General features: G+C 43.5%; 1 protein-coding gene across 1 annotated transcript in view; it reads left to right on the top strand.

The window, feature by feature from the left end:
* NOL10 (nucleolar protein 10) overlaps positions 1 to 21535 on the top strand; it is a 93491-nt gene that overhangs the window by 26242 nt on the left and 45714 nt on the right. The window contains exon 13 of the mRNA XM_055540933.1: positions 4269 to 4321. Coding sequence (XP_055396908.1) covers positions 4269 to 4321 — 53 coding nt within the window. The remainder of the gene's footprint in view (positions 1 to 4268; positions 4322 to 21535) is intronic.

Genomic DNA, 21535 nt, shown 5'->3' on the forward strand with positions numbered 1-21535 from the left:
TTCGAACCGAGCATGATTGGTTCACAGGTTTTGCTGTCTTTCCCTTGCTTTACTCTCCTGTCCCGTTCACATTGCTGGTTAGGTTTTTTTGCTTCATCACTATGAGCGTAAGCATTCTTTATTTTCTCACTACTCGTTTTGGAGTAATTGAAGCCAAATCATGATTGCTTGCTGTTCTGTCCTGTGTTTCTGATACTCAGACTGCTCAGAACATTGAGAAACGGTTCTGCCTTAGTGGCTGCCTCAGCTTCTAGTTGCTCGTGCAGAGTCTCCACGTCAGGTGCTGCCCTGCAGGTTGGGAAACTGAGGTCGCGGCCCCACGACCCCGGTCTGCAGTGCTTGCTGAGCCCCAGCCCGACCTGTGGAATCCAGAACCACTGGGAGAAGGAAAAGGAGATGTCCACGCAGAAAGGCTACTCAGGCTTCAGAATTGTACCAGTGATCCAGGCTGTTTTTCACTGCTTTTAGGCCTGCTGGAGGCGGTCTGTATCATCAGACCTGAAGTCGCCTTTTATTCTCTCAGTAGCCTCCCAGTAGCCTGCCTAGAAATAAGATGTGGCCCATCACTAACCTTGGCGCCATGTGTAGTAAAACGGCAGGCTCCCCACTTTCTGTAGGAGTTGACCGCACGAAAAGGCGTGTCCTGTCCTTTCCAGCACAGGGCAGTTCCGCACAGCTTGTCTGCTCTGAGCCGCTCCAGCTATGACCCGATGCCCTCCGTTTCCGGGCAGTGATTCTCAGATGTATCTGATGAAGTACCAGCCTTTTATGTTTTTTGTTTTGTTTTTAAATTTCCAATCCATTGCAGGTGGATACTTTTGTCAAATATCATAAAGGTGAATTAGTAGAAAAAGGGTTACACGTTTGGAACTCGCTGCAAGGTCGAGTTGCTATACAGGTTTCTAAATTCTTCAGTTTCTACACTCACCGGCAAGCTTGATGGCAGTTTTCAGACTGGCCTGGGAAGCACGCTTTGAGTCGTTCTGGCTTGAGCAATGTTTCTGATTTCGAGCTGTGACCTTCCTTGAGTCCTTCGCCCCCAAAGCCTGGACAGATGAGATTTGTTCTCTGCGTGTCTCTGGGGAGCACGTCGTGTCCTACGCTCTCTGTCCACGCTGGAGCTGTGTGCTCCTCCTCAGTGCTGACGATCTCTGCCTTCTCTTCCAAGGTTCCCATTTTTATTGTTGGTGCTGTTGTTCAGCTGCCCAGTCGTATCCAACTCTTGGTGGCCCTGTGGACTGCAGCACACTAGGCTTCCCCGTCCTTCACTATCTCTCAGAGTTTACGCAAACTCATGTCCATTGAGTCGGTGATGCCATCCAACCATCTCACCCTCTGTCGCCCCCTTGTAAGGAAATTTAAAGGAAAAGCCATAATCTCACAATCTCTTCACAAGTGTCATTACTCCTTCCATTAGAGGAATTCTTTTTGGGGGGCCACGCTGAGCGGCCTGTGGCATCTTAGTTTCCCAGCCAGGGATCGAACCTGCACTCCCTGCCTTGGAAGCGTGGAGTCTTAAACACCGGACCACCAGGGAATTCCCAGAAATTCTTGTCTTAAAAATCACTTTTTCGTGTGTTTTAAATTGTCACCATGTGTAATTGTCTTTTGCTTTTCAGTTTGACATTGTTATTAAATACATTTGTCATGTTACTGTATGGTGTTTATATCTGTGTGTTTTAATGATTTATTTGATCGTGCAAGAAGTCTTTTCACTTTATCTTAGCTGTAGTTGGAGTTTTAGAGTCCCATGTTTCACGGGCTTTGGAATCAGTCCAGTATCAGCTGGCTCTGTGGTGACCTTGAGCAAACGGTCTTTCTTTCCCGAGCCACCTTCTCACCTGTGGAGGTAGAGTGCCTGGTCCGGTACTTCACTTTCTTCTCGCCTTTTACCTGTGATTGTCTTAATTTCTGCTGAACTAACTCCATCCCTGGGTTGACTTTCCTGCTTCCCTCTTGTTAGAAACTCCTCATGTTCCCTGGGCTGTGTGAGGTTGCTTTCTCTTTTATAACTTGTTTTGGTCCTAACTGGCCCGACTCGGTTTCTTGGTAGGTCAGCTTGTGTTGTTGGCCATGTTTGGTCAGGGGAGGTCCTGCTTGTTGTAGGAGACAGTCTGCTGCGTCGGGCCTGGATTCTCCTGTGTGATCAGTGCCGGATGTGCTGTGTTTCCCTGTAAAGCGTTTGCTGTTGAGTGTTCAGGGTTGAGCCAGGGAGGCTGGGCTTAGGGGATGTCTTTGTTGGGAGCCTTCTTTCTGATTGTAAGATGTCTCTTCAGTCTCCAGACCTTCTTCTTTAACCCTGTCTAAAGGTCTGGGAGAAGTTCTGATGGTGCTGTTAGACGTGGGAAGCGCAGGTCAGTAGAGGTGTTTCTTCCTGTGTGAGCTTCAGTGAGCAGTTGTCTCCAGGGCCAGAAAAAGTTCCCACATGAAAGAGTTTGTGGAGGCTACAAGCTATGAGAAAGTGTCTGGTTTTTACTTGACTTTCATTTAGACGTACATTTCTTGCTTCCTCGAGTGAGTGTGTGTGTGTGTGTGTGTGTGTGTGTGTGTGTGTGTTGTGGTGAAGATTGTGTGTGTGTGTGTGTGTGTTGTGGTGAAGATTGTGTGTGTGTGTGTGTGTGTGTGTGTGTGTTGCTTCCTCGGCTGTGTGTATATGTTGTGGTGAAGGTTGTGTGTGTGTGTGTGTGTCTCTTGCTTCCTCGGCTGTGTGTGTATGTGTTGTGGTGAAGGTTGTGTGTGTGTGTGTGTGTTCTGGTGAAGGGTGTGTGTGTGTATGTTCTGGGGAAGGTTGGTTCCAACTCAGGACTTGCTCCCTCTTTGGACTTGATGTGTGTAACATGGCTTTGCCGGCAGAACGTTGAGCTCCTGCTCTCTATCAGTGAACCTCCTCTACCTCAACATCATATTTCTGTTAACAGCATTGAAGAGCATCCCTTTGGCAAGCTTTTGTGTTAACTGAAGAGCAGCGCAAAAGTACTTTTTAAATCACAGAATTACATCACCATCCTTAGCATTTGGTGTACTTAATTAGGATTGTGAGCTTCCGTGGCATCTCAGACAGTAAAGAAGCTGCCTGCCTTGCAGGAGACCTGGGTTTGATCCCTGGGTCGGGGGTCTGGTAATCCAAATGTGTGCTTTCTGTGGATTTTTCTGTTGTATTTTACAAATAGATTTTTTAAATGAAGGTAATGTAAGTTGATATGTAAAGGTATTTAAAAACAAGAGCTCTTGACTGAAATTTTGCTCTTAAGTTCTGTAGCTTGTAATGTTCTGAATGTTCTGCTCAGCACTTGTAACTCAGTACATATGAGCTTTATTTTTTGATCTGTAAATAAGGATGATAGTCCTTACGGCAGAGAGTTGTCGCGTCTTCACCAAGATAAAGTACGCAGAAGTGTTTCGTAAATTACCAAGGCCTGACCTCAGTTTTGCTTCGGTGCGTCGTTCTGGAGCAGGGCAGAGAGGCTCAGAGCTGCCACGAGAGCCCCTGCAGGGTGGGGTGGGGGGCGAGTTGGCTGTGTGGCAGAGACCTGAGCCCAGGGCTGAGCCGGCTGAGCGCCCCGGTTCTGTGCTGAAGTGCAGTGGATTCGTTACTGTTGCTCCTGGGGCTTGAGGGGAGCCATCACTGGATGCCACAGGCTGTCCCTCACTCCATTCTCGCGTTCTGAGAGCGCTGATCCCTGGACTAAATTATCAGCCACTCTCTGGGTGAATCATTTTGGTAAAGGCTGTCAGATTCTATCTGGATCTTTTCTAGTGTAGCTACACGTAGCATTCCTCTTAAGCCATTTTGTTTTCTATTAAGGTGTAAAGTTTAATTCAAACATGAGGAACTACTTTGCTATGACATTTTGTGGGAAATGCTTTACTTTGGTTCTTTGATTCCTGATTAACAGAAAGATACCTTTCTTAACTTTCATAATACATAATAGTGCATCGAATCTACCTTTTATTGGTGTGTCTGAAGATTAAAACTTAACCCTTAAAAATGGTGGCCCTTCTCTGTGGGAACCACTCAATCACTTAGCTGATACAGCCTGAGTGTTTTGCAGATGGGGAAGCTGGTCTTTCTGATACTTCAGATGCCCCATCCAGGAGGGTCAGGGACCACAGCCCACAGCCTGACTCGGAGGGTGCCTGGCTGCTGGTCTGGCTCTTCTCCTGTTCATCATGTTCTGAGCATTTCACTCATTTCAAAATATAAAGCAAGTAGGAAGAGTATTTTTCTTTTCCCTTATGTTTACCTTTTTCATTGTGTTTATTTTTAGGAATGCTTCTTACCGCCAATGAAGCCCCCAAGATGGGCATCTATTATATTCCGGTAAGTGATACAAAAAGGAATTATGGTAAAAATAGAACAAGGAAAGACACTGTATTTTTAAGCTGGCTGTGTCGAGGGACTTTGGGCCTGCATGTGGCTGTGTAAATTAGACACAATGGCTCACTTGTCAAATCACTGTGCTTCCTGGAGCCAATAAAGTAATAAATGTTTAACCATTCTTTTATGGGAAACTACTTAACATCCCATTAAAAGTCGTCAGTAGAAATTCATCTTTATTCTTCAGATTTACATTTGTTTTTTGTTTCAGAATGTTTCAGAAACTTCCGGCTATTAGTGATCAAGAGACCTAATCCTCTAAAATAAAAGTCTAGGACTCTTTCGGTCATCACATTGACTTTTAAAAATGGATTCTGTGTATAAGAAACCATCTTAGATTGCCACGATCCGTGATGGCATGCAGCTTACTATCTTGTCCCTTTTTTTTTCTCCTTCCTTAAAGCATTCTTCCATTACATATGCCAGACACTTCCCTACCTGTACCTAAACAGAAAAGCCTGTACTGCAAAGTTGGCCTTAGATTCTGGTCAGCACACATCTCCTTTTCTGAGATTTGCAGAGAAAAGCATGGGGAGTGTGGAAGATCAGATATTTGGGGGAGTAAACGCTCTGTGATCAACGTTAGCCTCCAGTTATGAAGATTCTTCATATTTATGATGGTTCTTTTGAAATAGTTCAACCATGTGTATGTTTTGCCCCCGTCCCCCCCCAAAAAAAAGATATTCTGTTTATGTTGACTTTCTATGGCTTCAGGAACTTGATATGTTGTTGAAAGCACTTTGGGATGTTTCTTTTGGTTGGTGGTGAAGAAGGTCATTCAAACAGCAGCTTTTCCATTTTCCTAAATTGTCATTTGTTCCTTTTCTCCCCAGCCTCTCAGAGATGCTGCTTCCGTCTTCCTGTTAGTTTATGTGTCTTTGTCTACATTCAATCGGTAACTGTTTATTGATTTTATCAGCTGTGTCAGGCCCAGTGCTGTGGGTTGACAGTGTAACAGTGGATAGGGTACTACCCGTTTCCTTGCAGAGCTCATTATTAGGAAGTAAAACAAGAAAGTAGACAGTTTCCGGTCAGCGTGATGAACACTCTTAACTCAAGTAAGGAGCCTGGAACTGGAAACTAGTGGGAAGTATGGCAGATACTTGGAGGATACTTGGCAGATACTTCCAGAGGAATTGATTTCCGAGGAGCAACTGGAAGGCTGGTTCTGTGTTCTAGATGAAGGGGGTGGGGTGCAGAATGGGAGAAGGGTCTTGGAAGTAAAGGGAACGTTGTCTGCCAAGATCCAGAAGAAGGTAACACACACGGCTGGGCATTTGCCCTTGAGGAACGAGGTAGCTCAGGCTGAAGGGGTACTCTGCAGCCAGGGTACGATGATCCTGTGGGCTGGGTGTGGTGGTGCAGCTGCAAGAGTGATAGGATCAGACCTGCATTTCTGAAGGATTATTAACTTCTGGCTGCCACCAGGAGAAGGGATTAGATCAAATCTAACCCAGAAGCAGCAAGAACAGGCTGTGGTGATCTGCAGGAGAGACAGGGTCCCTGTGTTACCCTTGCCAGACCTCCCCTTTAGAAAATGGGGCTTGGGAGGTTCTAGGGTAGTTTCAGAGAAGTCTGATCTGGCAGGCAGTGATTCCAGGGGGTTATCCTCCTTGAATAGCCAGGCAGTGTGTCCAGAGGCATCCGCCGATAAAGACTTGTGTCTGTCACAAGAAGAGCCTTCCCTCAGTCCAGCGCTGAGTCTTCTCACAGCGTCAGCCCATCTGGGCACGTCAGGAGAGGCCGACTAAATCAGCTTGCCCCTCTCCAAACTTCTCCTGGGAGAGGTCTCACTCTGTCTTCCTCTCAGGAGGGTGTTCTGCGGTTTGATCTTCAGCATCTTCAGCATCTGCCTACAAGTTCTTGATGTCTCGTGTCAAAGAGCCCTTCTTCGTGTAAGAAGTGTGTAGAATCCACCAGTGGGAGGGCAAACGAGCACTGAGTAGGGCGTGGAGGCCGGATCAGGAGTCTGCTCAGCTGATGAGGAGCCTCCGGCTGGGCATCCCTCGGTGTGGAACGAGGTGGGGCGGTTCTATTTTTGCAGGAAGGCCATTTCACCAGCTTGTGCAAAGATGGTGGCAGTGGAGGCAGAATTGGGACAATTGACAACAGTTGTAAGATAGGCTTGGTCATTGCCTGGATGTGGAGAGGAAGGGAGAGGAAAGAACCACAGGTGACAGCCGCTTTCTCCCTGGTGAATGTGTGGACACGGAGGTGACTGCTTGAATCCAGGAGGAGAAAGGGGATGATAGAACTGGAGGAGACCCCCGTTCACTTCTGTTTGTCTGGATCCATTTCTCAGGCTGGGTTTTTTTTGTTCCAAGCACTGGGAACTTCACACAAGAGGGGGCCCGTTGCTGGCCAGGTGGTGAGAAGCAGCTTTTTTGATCAGCGTTAGCTTATCTTAGAAGATCTTTTTAGTTTCAACTCTGTAGCTCAGATGTAACCAAGCGAAGTCAAAAAGCCACCCAGAAACTGCTCCCAAGTGGCTAAGCACATGTGGACGGTCAGTGCGGAGTTGTTCGTGCTCAGCTGAGCATTGTGTGGCAGCTTGTACCTAAGTGTTCCTCCCTAACCTATCTTTCTGCCCTGCTGCCTTGTACACCGTGAGGGTTTATGGCGCCGCTTGTCTTTACTTGGAACCTGTTCTCCGTGACACTCCTTCAGAGCAAAAGAGCCCAGGGGTCTGAAAGCCTGCCGTCTTTGCTAAGATTTTATCAAACTCACCAGGCTGACATTTTTCACAGAGATTTATTTGAGGCCTATAGAACCAGAGAAGTGTGTGTTGAATATGCAATTCATGCCAAATATAGGCAGTTTGGACAACGATTTGTATTAACATCTTATAAACCAGTTATGAAAACCCTTTTTTTTCCCCCCTGCTTTGAGGCTGTGCTGAAAATGAAGACAGCTTAATGTTCTTTCAGCCTGTTAATTTTTGCCTGTGTACTCTATACCATCTTTCTTGAGCACTTGAAATCTTTTTAGAGTAAATGCACTTCCTGATTTATATAGTCTCTGCCACTTACTTATCCCAATAGCTAGCTAGTCTTTTACGACCAAATGGGTTTTCTCCAGCTCTTTCCCCATTTTCTCAGTGTTCTCTTTTTCTGTCTCTGAGAGACCAGGATCTATTCTTTTGTTTGTTTGCTTTTTAAATTCCAGGGCCTAATTCAGCTGAAGCTTTCAGGACTAATGCCAGAAACAGTTTTTCAAGTTTGGGTTCCTCTGATATATAATTTAATCGTAGGTTAGTTCTTCCTAATTAACACCTTTGGCAACTGCACGGACTCCAGAGGGAATCCAAGTCCTGTGGCACCCGGCCCAAACCTGCCAGGGTGCCGAGTACTGTTCCTGTTGAAAATGCTACTGGGCTCCAAGGCCCCATGGGTCAGTGAGCTCTGAGACCACACATGACGGACACGTGATGACTGGCATGCTTGATAATGTGTATGGATGCGTAAGGGCTTCCCAGGTGGCGCTAGTGGTAAAGGACTCACCTGCCAGTGTAGGAGATGTAAGAGACACAGGTTTTATCCCTGGGTCGGGGAGATCCCCTGGAGGAAGGCATGGCAACCCACTCCAGTATTCTTGCCTGGAGAATCCCGTGGACAGAGATGCCTGGAGGGCTACAGTCCATGGAGTCAAAGAGAGTTGGACCCGACTGAAGTAACTTAGTGCGCGTACACACACACGTGAATGCGTAAACGTGAGAAAAAGAATAATTACTTGTTTATTAGGAAGCTATTTGAATTAGAAGAATAAAAGTCAATTAATTGAGGATGTATGATTTTTTTTTTTAAACACGTAAGTTTTTTAAATTTGGAAAGTACTCCTGGAACCAGAGTACCTGCACGTAGGGCAGAGTTAAACACAGAGTTACACTTACTCACACCAGTGCTCCTGGTTTTTTTTAAGAAATAACACTGGAACTTACTCAGCATAATGCATGAAATGTACAGAACTCTTTGAAAAGAGAGATGACTGTGTATTAAGAAGCATAAAACCTCAAGGCCACTTGTTTCACTTAGTTGTAACACACAGGCACACATCCTCCCAGAGGCATTGCTGCTTGGGATGGGAGTGCTCAGTCACTCAGTCGTGTCCAACTCTGTGTGACTCCATGGACTGTCTAGCCAGCCAGACTCCTCTGTCATGGGGATTCTCCAGGCCGGAAAACTGGAGTGGATCACCATTTCTTTCTCCAGGGGATGGATCTTCCTGACCCAGGGATTGATCCCGCATCTCCTGTGTCTCCTGCGTTGCAGGAGGATTCTTCACCCACTGAGCCACCAGGGAAGGCATTACTGCTTGGAATGTTTTGGCATGATTTTCCAGAAGGCTCAAGGACATAGTTACATAGTGCTTCCTTGCAGTTACCTTCACCTCTTAAGATGGTAACATTTTTATGAGCTGTCTGTTTGGCAAATACATTATTTTAGTTTAGCATTAGATTTGACAGTACCTTACAGAGTATTTAGTGTCTCCTTTTTATATAGATACTTTCTTCCTCCTTTTAAAGTTTGGGGCTAGGGACTTGGTCTTCTATTTTGTCTCATGATTGCAGCGCACTTCTGGGGGCAAGATGGTGAAAGACTGGTCTCTCTCCCACAGTCTCTGGAGACGAGGCAGGCGGCAGAGAGAACTTTGGCCGACAGAGGTTCTGCTTTTCGTGCAGAGTCCATTGTGCAGGCAGACGTGCTTTCTCCCATAAAATAGATCTCTTCTGCAGATCACTTAGGCGGCATTTAGCCCCCTCGGCCAGGCCATGCTGGCTTCTGGAAGCCACATTGTCCTGGTTGTCATCCTGTCGCCTAGGTAGCCCTTCCAGTCAGTCTGCTTTCGTGGCTTTTCCTGCTCTCGTGGCCCAGTGATTGAGCCTCGGCACTCTCCCTTTGGTGCCGGGGCTTAGTCCTTGTCTCTTTGTTCTCCCCTCAGGGAGCTCACTTGTCCCCCAGGCTCCGTAGGGACACCTGTGTGCTACGGACTTCCAAACTTCTGTCTCCAGCCTTTCCTTCCCCTCGGAGCTGCAGAGTCACATACCCACCAGTCTGCTGGGCCGTGGAGGTGGAGACCTCTCCACTAGATGTCTCATTGGTGCCCTCTAGTTATGTGTCCACAGCAGAATTCCTGGTCCCAGCTCCCCACCCGCCCTACTTCTCACTTCGTTGCTTACTCAGTTCCTCGGCCCAGAGCACAGGCACAACTGTGTTTCCTTGCCCGTCCTCTTCGCGTGTCCTTGTCCAGGCCATCTGAACCTCACATCAACTCTTTTTCCAGTATTGGTTCAAATCCAGCCATTTTTCAGTACTTCTGCTTCTGCCACGCATCTGGGTTACCTTAATGGCCTCTTACTGGATCCTTCCTCTTTCCCTTTGTCTCTCTTGCATTCTGTTTTTCATACAACAGCCAGGTTAATGTAAAATATAAAAATAGGACTTCCCTGGTGGTTCAGTGGTGAAGACTCCATGCTTCCACTGCAGGGGGTGCAGGCTCCACACCTGGTCAGTGAATTCCATATGCAGCCTAACGTGGCCAAGAATAGTGATGATAAAATATAAAAGCAACCAGTCAGAGTCTAGCACTCTTCTCCTTGGCAGCTTCCAAGGGCTTATCATTTTGCTCAATAACATCTTAGCTCCTATCATTAACTTAGAATGCCCTACAAAATGGAAAAGTTTAAAACACTGGAGACTCCGTTTTCTCTAACCATCAGAGAACAGATCTCTGAAAACCGTTTATCCATTTACAGAGATCGACAAGTGGTTAGAGCAAAAGACCAAATCCCTCGTCATCGCTGCCAGCAGCAGGGAATAACTTACAGGTCGTAAACTAATCCCAAACACAGAATTAGTAGAGAGGAAAATTAAAGTTAGAAACAGAGAGTCCATGCAGCTCTCCTTTGGATTCATCTGGTGCCAAGGGAACAAGCTGTGCTTGGCAGTTCTTCTTGGTGCTAAAGTCTCTCTGACACTTTCAGGTGAGTCCATTGTGTGTCTTATGTCGAGATGGCAAAAACTGTTGAAGAATAATTTTCAGAAAAAAGGAAAGTCATGATTTTCACATAGATCTCAAAAAAACATGTTAAAAATTTCATTCAACTTATTAAAGGAATCAGGCATGTGTCATCAAAGGTGAAGTCTAAAATAGCCCAGATTTACGTGGAATAAGGTGATACTGAGTTGGGAATGTACAAATGAATAGATTGGCTTTTCCGAAGGTATGGAGGGTTATCTGTCCATGACAGAATTCTTTCGCGTGACTGTTAGCAATTAATCTTGCATTGCTGTCAGTTACTTACAGTTCACACAGTTGTAAAATGTATCCCATGGAATCAGAATCAGGTAATCTTGAAAGGCATGCTCTTAGACCAGGAGTTTGGCAAACTAAACACCTAACTAAATGCCCACTCCCTTGGAACAGTGCAGCCATTCATTTATGATGTGTTGTCTACAGCAGCTTTCTGACCAAAAAGGTAGAGTTGAGTAATTATGATAGAAATACCCCGTGGTCTGCAAGCCCCGAAATCTTTAAGAAAAAGTTTGTGGACCCCCTACTCTTGATTATACATAACTTTCCATTGAAGCACAAAATCTTCCTTATATTTATTTACTTATTTATATATTTATATAAATAAAAAACATGAATAAATATGTAATGAATGTGTATTTTTCTTTATTATGATATAAAAAACATGGACACAGGGATATTGTTTCTTTTTTTCCCAGTTACATTCCCACCACCTAAAGCAGTGCCTTTTATGCTGTAGGCATTCGATTAATATGTGCTGAAAAATTAATAAAACATATATGAGATAATCAGATAACTGTAATTTGAAGATATGTTTTGACAGTGGCTGGTTGGCAGTGATTTTTAGCTCTTATACCACATTTGAATTTAGCATCTGCCTTTTTCTGCTACCATTAGTGAAGTTAAAAAGTTAAGAACATGACTCATAAGTGCTAGACTGTAATTTTTATACAGCAGGATAAGAATCAGTTCCTTTGCTCTGACAGTATGTTCTAATCAGAATGATCACAGAATCTTGGGGTCATGCAGTCCTTATGCATTTCTGAACTTCCCTGGTGGTTCAGATGGTAAAGCGTCTGCCTATAATGCAGGAGATCTGGATTCAATCCCTGGGCCGCAAAGATCTCCTGGAGAAGGAAATGGCAACCCACTCCAGTATTCTTGCCTGGAAAATCCCATGGATTGAGGAACCTGGTACGCTACAGTCCATGGGGTTGCAAAAAGTCGGACACGACTGTGCGACTTCACTTTCACTTTCAATCATTATGTTTGTGAAGGCTGACGGATTTCTAAAAGAAATGCCTCATCCAAAAGATGTATGACTGGTGCTGTTGTGAGATAAACTCTTTCCTAAAAAAATATAGAAGGAGAATATGAAAGTAAGGACGTTGAGCTTTTGTTGTACCTCTTTTGAAATGTGTGGGGGAACTTTGTCTTTGCATCTAGGATCAGATCAGATCAGTCGCTCAGTCGTGTCCGACTCTTTGCGACCCCATGAATCGCAGCACGCCAGGCCTCCCTGTCCATCACCAACTCCCGGAGTTCACTGAGGGGCTATCGAGTCAGTGATGCCATCCAGCCATCTCATCCTCTGGCGTCCCCTTCTCCTCCTGCCCCCAATCCCTCCCAGCATCAGAGTCTTTTCCAATGAGTCAACTCTTCGCGTGAGGTGGCCAAAGTACTGGAGTTTCAGCTTTAGCATCATTCCTTCCAAAGAAATCCCAGGGCTGATCTCCTTCAGAATGGACTGGTTGGATCTCCTTGCAGTCCAAGGGACTCTCAAGAGTCTTCTCCAACACCACAGTTCAAAAGCATCAATTCTTCAGCGCTCAGCCTTCTTCACAGTCCAACTCTCACATCCATACATGACCACAGGAAAAACCATAGCCTTGACTAGACGAACCTTTGTTGGCAAAGTAGTGTCTCTGCTTTTCAATATACTATCTAGGTTGGTCATAACTTTCCTTCCAAGGAGTAAGCGTCTTTTAATTTCATGGCTGCAGTCACCATCTGTAGTGATTTTGGAGCCCAGAAAAATAAAGTCTGACACTGTTTCCACTGTTTGCCCATCTATTTCCCATGAAGTGATGGGACCGGATGCCATGATCTTCGTTTTCTGAATGTTGAGCTTTAAGCCAACTTTTTCACTTTCCACTTTAACTTTCACCAAGAGGCTTTTGAGTTCCTCTTCACTTTCTGCCATAAGGGTGGTGTCATCTGCATATCTGAGGTTATTGATATTTCTCCCGGCAATCTTGATTCCAGCTTGTGTTTCTTCCAGTCCAGCGTTTCTCATGATGTACTCTGCATATAAGTTAAATAAACAGGGTGACAATATACAGCCTTGACATACTGCTTTTCCTATTTGGAACCAGTCTGTTCCATGTCCAGTTCTAACTGTTGCTTCCTGACCTGCATACAGATTTCTCAAGAGGCAGGTCAGGTGGTCTGGTATTCCCATCTCTTGAAGAATTTTCCACAGTTTATTGTGATCCATCTAGGATAGGATGGGCTTATGCATTATAATGATTGGAAATGCATCATTTTTCTTCCTGTGCTTTTAGCTGGAGCTGCTGGAAGTGCCGTGCCTGCTGCTTTCTAAGATTTGGCTTCTAGTATGGACCATTGATCCAGTACGATTCAAAGCCGAGACTGACGGCTCTTATGTTTACTAATCTGATACCAGAGATTCCCCAGATGTGAGTTCTCTTTGACCCACTAGTATACGCTGAAATGGCCCTGAATATGTTAGTGTTCACATGGAATCCTAAAAGTAATGGATGACATTTTCCTCTCAGATGCTCATTTAAGCAGAGAGCTATTAGAGATAGTGACAGAAGTAGTTTTGTTAGAAATTCCTATTCTTTTTTTTTTTAATTGAGAAATTCCTATTTTCGAGTGCCAATTGCAGCATATTTTCTTGGTTTAAGGAGGCAGTACCAGATGTATCTGGGGAACTTTCTAGCATCAGAGGACATACAAGACAGAGCATGAACTGGACAGATAAATGCTGAAATGTTTTCCACAATAAATGGTTTCTCCACAGGCTGCAAAGGAACAGGGGAAGCTTTTGAAGCACAGAACACTAGAGCACGTCAGGAGCTTTGGGGTCATCTAGTCCAGCCCCTTAATTGATAGCTGAGAAACCGAGTCATTTGTTCAAGGTCAAATGACAAGCTAGTTCCAGAGCTGGATTGTGAAGGCATTTCGTCATTCCGAGTTGGTTATGGAAGGAATTTTAAAAATCATCTGACCTGAGTTTGAATTCCTGGATTGCCACTTAGGCGAATTTGGTGACTTCGAACAAGTTACTTATCCTGACTGAGCCTCTGTTTCTTGAGCTACAAAGGAAGAATGATTTTGTGAGACAGCTGTGTGCAGTAGACACTTAGTCATTTATCATGGTGCTTGCTGCCTGACAGACGTTCAGCTGATTATTGCTGTTGTACGTTTTTGCATTGAGTAAAATTTGATGGGTCCAGTGGCAAAGAGTATATTTAGCATTATATGAATGTGGGCTTTTATGTAGCTAGGAAGAATGTGGTATTGAACAAAATAAATATATACTGAAAAAGCTGTGACAAAATCACAGGTGTGAGTGAAGAAAATGATGTGAAAAATATGATTTGATACTGTTCGGTCTGTTACAGGTCATGTAAACTAGAGGTGGAGAGACCACTACTGAATGCCATTGGTTTTGCTGTTATTGAAACAGAAAGCAGTGATGAAGTTTGGTTGCTTAAATTAAAAATCTGAGTTTTAAAACTAAAGTCCATTTCCCACATTCTATTATCAAAAGCACAGTATAGAAAATGGCCAATAAAGACAAGTAGAGAACTCACTCTTCCATTAACCAAAGTGAAAGTGAAAGTCGCTCAGTTGTGTCCAGCTGTTTGCGATCCCATGACTATACAGTCCCTGGAATTCTCCAGGCCAGAATACTGGAGTGGGTAGCCTTTCCCTTCTCCAGGGGGTCTTCCCAACCCAGGGATTGAACCCAGGTCTCCCACATGGCAGGCGGATTCTTTACCAGCTGAGCCGCAAGGGAAGCCCAAGAATACTGGCGTGGGTAGCCTATCCCTTCTCCAGCGGATCTTCCCGACCCAGGAATCAAACTGGGGTCTCCTGCATTGCAGGTGGATTCTTTGCCAACTGAGCTGTCAGGGAAGAGCAAACACATTTTAACATTTTGCTCTATTTTTTCCATTGTTTTTAATTGATAATGATCTAATACCTTGCTTTTTTCTCACTTCTTGTTTTTCTATGTTATTATAAACTCTTAGAGATCACTTATTATGTGTTTGAGATGAGGCATGCGATTTGAAAGGGACTGCTTGAGTGTTTTCTTCAAAAGATATTTGTTCCCAATATCTCTTATAGCATTGCCATACTGAGGATGGTTCTGGTAATTTAAGATAAGAGTTTTTGGTGACAAGGCCTCTGGCTGCAGGTTGCCCACTGTATCTGATGCTGGTCAACACCCGAGGCACATGTGCTTTTTTAGACTTACTGAAGGGCAACCTGAAGGATTTTCAGGTTTGACTTTAATTGCTGCTGTTCTGTGCTCTACTCAGTTGTGTCCAACTCTTTGCGACCCTGTGGACTGTAGCCCGCCAGTCAAGAAGTCTAGAGTAGGTTGCGTTTCCTCCTCCAGGGAATCTTCTGACCCAGGGATCAAAGCTGAGTCTCTTGGGTCTTCTCTGTTGGCAGGCAGATTGTTTTGCACTATCTTGTTAATCTTAGCTGCTTGACTTTAGAACCTGGTCTCTATGTAAGAAGTTAAACCAGTGAAATTACAGCTCAGAAGTATTAAATACAGTGGTCAGAGTAGAAGAAAGGAAAGAAATTTTAAATATAGTTAGCAAGTTCAGAATGAGTGAGATAGGGCTTTGCAATGGTATCTGTGAAAACGGGGTCGGGGGTTTTGTGCAGCTCTAACTCAAAGGAATAAATTAAGCAGGGTGTTGGCAGTGATTCCACATGTGAGTGGGGCTGGGGAAGGACAAGAGATACAGTGAAGGGGTGTTCTTGAGGTTGTTAATATGCTTGTTCATTGAGAAATATTTCACAGATAGAGGATTAGAGAAAGCTCAGAAAAAGAGTTCAGGAATTATGTTATCAGGCACCATCTAGAGAAGGCATGTTTATAGGATTTAGGAAAAGAATAAGTTGATAAAAGAAAGACACCCCATGGGAGGTAAAGAAAATGATGGCACATTAGACTAAGGAAGAAACTTTTCATTATTGAGTGTGTGGGAAGAGCTATCAGAATACATGAGGCAGTGGAAAAGGAAAGAGAAGACAAATGTGAATGAAAAACCTGATGCATTTTAAATTGAGTTCAACTCTGAGTTCAGAGATGGGTATTTTTTAGATGTCTCGATTCATGATAATGTAGATGGAACATACATTTAATTTTGTTCTCTAAGAAAAGCATTTAAAAGATAAAGCCAAGCCCATAGGAAAGATCTGCGGGGATAAGACATCTTATGGAAGGTGATAGACCTAACTTGATGGAGAAAAATAAGCGAGGCACTTATAGGCAGAACAGCAGGTTAGTGGCAGTTAATTCCAAGCTCCGTGTATTTTCATTACTTTTTCTAATTAACAGAAAAAGAGAGGGATGAAAAGCAGAGTGAACTTCTTTTCTAACTTACCCAGCCTCACAGCAGATCTCTTGTAATTGAATTTTCTCTTATGCATGAAATTGCTTTATAAGGTGTTGTGTTCTATTTGTAATCTTTCAGTTATATGTTCAAAATTGTGAAATAGGAAGTAAGGCATGAGTGTCAGGTGGCTAATAAAGCATTCTGTTTTAATACAAACAAGTTGTTTGTGTCTTTACAAGGGGGAAATGTGGACTTCCTATTTTAATCTAAACACTTTCAGGCAGTAACAGTATCTTTGGCATTTTTCTCAACAAAGGAAATCCTCTCCATTTCCCATCACATTTTATTGGGTCACCAGAATAGCAGACGCACAGAGAGCATTAATGTGTAACACTCAGGAAGTAATTTTCTGAACATCCTGTCACATTTTCAAAAGTTAATTTCAGTTCCGGCAAGGCAGAAATGAACATAATTTCCATATGGAAATATTTGACGCACGTATGACATTAACTTGATTCTGTTAATATGTTTTTAGATGATACTTGTTTTTGCTAAAACGGTTGCACACCTGGCATGCCTGTTTGCTTGAAAGCTTCCTATTCAGATGCTGGTTTAGTTTTGAATCAAATATTGACCAAAGATCATACCTTTCCAGCTCTGGTGATTCCTTCCTTCTTGGTGCTCACCAGGTTCATCTCTTTACCATTCTTGTTTCGGGCAAAAGAGAGATGGGAACACTCTGGTACTCCAGGGGCCTGTTGGTATGGTCACCTAGACGGTGGTGGTAGAAGGTCGTGCTTACAGCCAGGGGTCGGTTTTGAGTTTCTGAGTTTGCCTGATAGTCTGAATCCTCTGGCACTTTCTTTGACAGATGTGCCTATTACCTACTGTGGAGTTGTTTTGTTTTGTTTTTTCTTTTTTAACCTTAAAAATAGAAGACAAGTTATACAAATAGGTAAGAAATTTGGGCTACATTCTTTTAAAAGGCCAGGCTAATACAGAAAACAGAAAGTTCTAAGACCTGGACTTGCTTTTACTTGGATTTGGTGTCCTCTCACATTCCAGGCAAGTTTGTCTTCCAGTGCACATGTGCCTGGATGTCAGCACGCTCAGGGCATGACTTTTGTGTGTTTTACTTTCTGCTCTATCCCTGGTGACGAGAACCGTGTCTGGTACTTCGTGGGCTCTCACTGAACACATGCTGATTTGAAGGAATGAGTATTTGACACTTCGTTTAAAAAATTTTATTATGTGTATGTTTCAAATATGCATAAGAGTAAAGATGGATATAATGAGCCTCCATCTATCCATCTCCTTGCTTCAGTGTCATCTGCTTTTCCCCCATGCCCTTTTGGGTGGTGATTGTGGGATTGACTTGTGTTATTAGCAGTTTAAATTGCTCTAGAAGGTAGTTTTGAAAATTGTTGTTGTTGCTGTTCAGTCACTCAGTCGTGTCTTTGTGACCCCATGGGCTGCAACATGCCAGGCTTCCCTGTCTTTCACTATCTTCTGGAGTTTGCTCAAACTCATGTGCATGAATCAGTGATGCCATCCAATCATCTCATCCTCTGCCACCCTCTTCTCCTACTTCAGTCTTTCCCAGCATCAGGGTCTTTTCCAGTGAGTAGGCTCTTTGCATCATGTGGCCACAATTACTAAATGGAGGGAATTCCTTGGTGGTCCAGTGGTTAGGACTCCATGCTTTCACTGCCAAGGGCCCAGGTTCATTCCTTGGTTGGGGAGCCAAGATCCCATGACTTCCCTGCATTGCACAGCAGATTCTTAACCACTGGACCACCAGGGAAGTCCCTGTACTGAATCTTGAAGGATGTGTAGGAATTAACCAGTGAAGGGATAGAAAGAAAGAGAGAGCTTTCTGCACACAGGAATTGAAATTAGAGCCTCAGATCTGTTAAGTGCACTGGGAAGGAGCTTAGGTTTTCCAGGGGTAGGGAGGGGCAAGAGATAAGTAAAACTGGAGAGATAAAAGGGCCTATCTCTAAACCTTTGTACAGTGTTTCTGGTTTTAGTTTAAAGTGGTGTGGCATGCTTTTGATGGGTTTTATTCAGGGGTGTGAGATCAGATATGGGGATAAGATTATTCTGCCTGTAGGAAGGGGTGACTTTGAAGCAGGGGTTATGCCTGTTAGTTGCTCAGTCCTGTCCAACTCTTTTCGACCCCATGGACTGCAGCCCTCCAGGGGATCTTCCCAACCCAGGGATCGAACCCAGGTCTCCTGCATTGCAGGCAGATTCTTGACCGTCTGAGCCACCAGGGAAGCAGGAGTTAGGATTGTAATTGATCAGGAAAAGTTCTGTGAGCTCCCTCTGAGATACTGGCAATGGGTGGTGAAGGAAGACACAGAAGAGGCAATAAGGAGGTAATACATCCTTAGGGCTTGGTGATCATTAGGTCATTGTTCAGTGGTTAAGTCATGTCTGACTTTTTGTGACCTTATGAACTGCAGCATGCTAGGCTTCCCTCTCTTTCACTGTCACCTGCAGTTTGCACAGATTCATGTCCGTTGCGTCGGTGATGCCATCCAGCCTTCTCATCCTCTGTTGCCCCCTTCTTCTCCTGCCCTCAATCTTTCCCAGCATCAGGGTCTTTTCCAGTGAGTTAGTTCTTTGCATCAGGTGGCCAAAGTATTGGAGCTTCAGCATCAGCATCAGTCTTTCCAATGACTATTCAGGGTTGATTTCCTTTAGGACTGACTGGTTTGATGTCCTTGCAGTCCAAGGGACTCTCAAGAGTCTTCTCCAGTACCGCAGTTCAAAACCATCAATTCTTAGACACTCAGCCTTCTTTATGGTCTAACTCTTACATCTGTTCATGGCTCCTAGAAAAACCATAGCTTTAGGATTGACTGGTTGGATCTTCTTGCAGTTCAAGGGACTATCAAGAGTCTTCTCCAGCACCACAATTCGAAAGCATCAATTCTATGGCACTCAGCCTTCTTAATGGTCCGACAACATCCGTACATGACTACTAGAAAAACCATAGCTTTGATTGTACAGATCTTTGTCAGCAAAGTGATACCTCTGGCTAGGCTTTTTAATACACTGGCTAGGCTTGTCATAGCTTTCCTTCCAAGGAGCAAGTGTCTTTTAATTTCATGGCTGCTGTCACTGTCCACGGTGATTTTAGAGTCCAAGAAAATAAAAATTGCCACTGTTTCCATTGTTTCCCCATTTGTTAGCCATGAAGTGATGGGACCGGATGCCATGTTCTTAGTTTTTTGAATATTGAGTTTTAACCCAGCTTTTTCACTCTCTCCTTTCACCTACATCAAGAAGGCTCTTTTTAGTACCACTTTGTTTTCTGCCATTAGAGTGGTATCATCTGCATTTCTGAGGTTGTTTCTCACAATGAAAGTTGTGAGTGAGTTAAGTTCTTGAATTTCCTGGAGAGAAAAAAAGAGCTTTTGTCTCTCGTAAAGGTCTCTTCTCAGTCAATATCACAAATACACTAAGTTCACTAAGGGCCTCAACCCTGAATTATAGGCTGGACCCCTGCTTCTTCGTAAAGATCATCTGAAACAATTGATGTTTCAGTTTGATGTTGTGTGGCTTGTTGATCAGTTGGTAACTCCATCTGTATGTGTGCCTCTCTCCCTTTGGGAACGTTGTTTTACTTTAGGAAAAATGCTCTATTAAAAAAAAAAAATCAAACGTATAAACCGAAGAAGTCCTTCATCACTGCCGCTCCCACTACTGTTGTTAACAAGATGGTGCACATTGTCTTTCCCTCCAGGCCTGCCCTGCAAGCCCTGCCCCACACCAGCTGTGATTTTGCAGAATTGGCATCTCATGATGCATACTGTTCTGAGAGAGATTTTTGTCGTGTAATGGTATATCAATATTATTCTGATCAGATCAGATAAATATAAAGTAAACCCATTCTTTCTAATGGTTCCGCAATATTTCGTTACATAAACATGTCATAATTTATTTGCCTAGTTTCCTATTAATGGGAATTCACCACTCATTTCTTTGAGTTCTCTAAACCAGTGCCGTTCAGAAAAACTTCTGATGGAGGCATTCCAAGATCTGCTCTGTCCAACATGTCCGCAAATAGCCATGTGTGATTATTGAGCATTTAAAATGTGCTCAGTGTGCCTAAGGAACTGAATTTTACATTTTATTCCATCTTAGTTAAGTCTAAGTAGCCACATGTAGCTAGTGGCTACTGTATTGGACAACAGAGTCAAGTTAGGTCATCAAGCTGTTTGCTTGGATCACGTTACTTGGACCTTCATAAATTACAGTTTAATGCTTCTTTGATGTTTAACAGTCATATGAAGTTTCTTTTGTAAACCTGTTTTAAAGAAATACTGTCCAGTTAGAGTTCCTTAGAGAGAGATCTATGAAATGCTTCTCAAGTTTAGTTCTAAAAGAGAGCTTCTCTTTCCAGACATATCAGTATGCTTCTTTTATCAAGTAAATAATGTCCCTCTACCTTATTATACATCACTTTTTGCCTTGGTTGCCATGAGTCCGATTTTTGGAGTCCAGTTTTTGGTTCTGCTACAGGGGTGATCTTTTCCCTTTTATCACTCCCCCTACCAAACGACATAGCTTTCCTTTCATTCTGAGTTTGAAGATTTCATTATGTGTATGCTTTTCTTGTAAAGCGCTTCTCTTTTTGAAAATGATTAGATTTATGTCAAGTTTTTGAAATCTATCCTAAGACTTCACTAAAAAAAAAAGATTAATACAATATACATACTGCATCCTTCCCACAACCTTGTACATACACACACATACCGTATATCCTAGTAGGGCCATTATATTGTCATTTGTAGGAATCCGGTCTGTCACCATAGTGGGGAACACGCATATTTAAAATCTGAAATAGACTTTCCACCTGGGTTGTAGAAAATTACTTAAGTGCATTATGGTCGGTTACATTTTATTCAATTATGAATTGAACTTGGGTTCTTTTACCCTCTTTTGCTCTGTCAATATAATGCTCTACTTTGGCTTTCTTTGGGAATATATGGAAAATCTTCTTTTGCTTGAATTTAAAGTGCATTCTTCAGGATTTCCTAGTTCCACATTGCACCTTGTAGATAAATATTAACTGCTAAATGTTGGGGCAAAATATTTTTTGGACCCCCCCCCCCAAAAAAAATAGCAGTGTTGAGGAGTGTAACCTTAATTTTAAAACATTTTACTCTTCCTATGTCTCTGCCAAGTTTCTTCAGGATACCTTTAGATTTTACATGGACTTTAGAATTAGAAGGCATCAGAATATGCTGAAAAATTTTTAATAAATTCCTTTGCCTGTAAGGAAGTAGAATAGAACCAGGAAACTGCTGATGTGGTAACCAGGATAGCACACTAAAACCATCTGTGTAACTCCTGGCAGGAATAAAATGACAAAACAAGATCTCGGAGAGTGGGTGTTACCAGGTGTGTGATCAAAAAGATAAATACATTCTCAAATGATTAAATTGGCCAAGTGCCTTTAGCACCCATGGGGCTGTTGCGTGTATTCTTATGTGCAGACATAGCC

The sequence above is a fragment of the Bubalus kerabau genome, chromosome 11 (assembly GCF_029407905.1).
Source record: "Bubalus kerabau isolate K-KA32 ecotype Philippines breed swamp buffalo chromosome 11, PCC_UOA_SB_1v2, whole genome shotgun sequence".
NCBI classification, from domain to species: domain Eukaryota; kingdom Metazoa; phylum Chordata; class Mammalia; order Artiodactyla; family Bovidae; genus Bubalus; species Bubalus kerabau.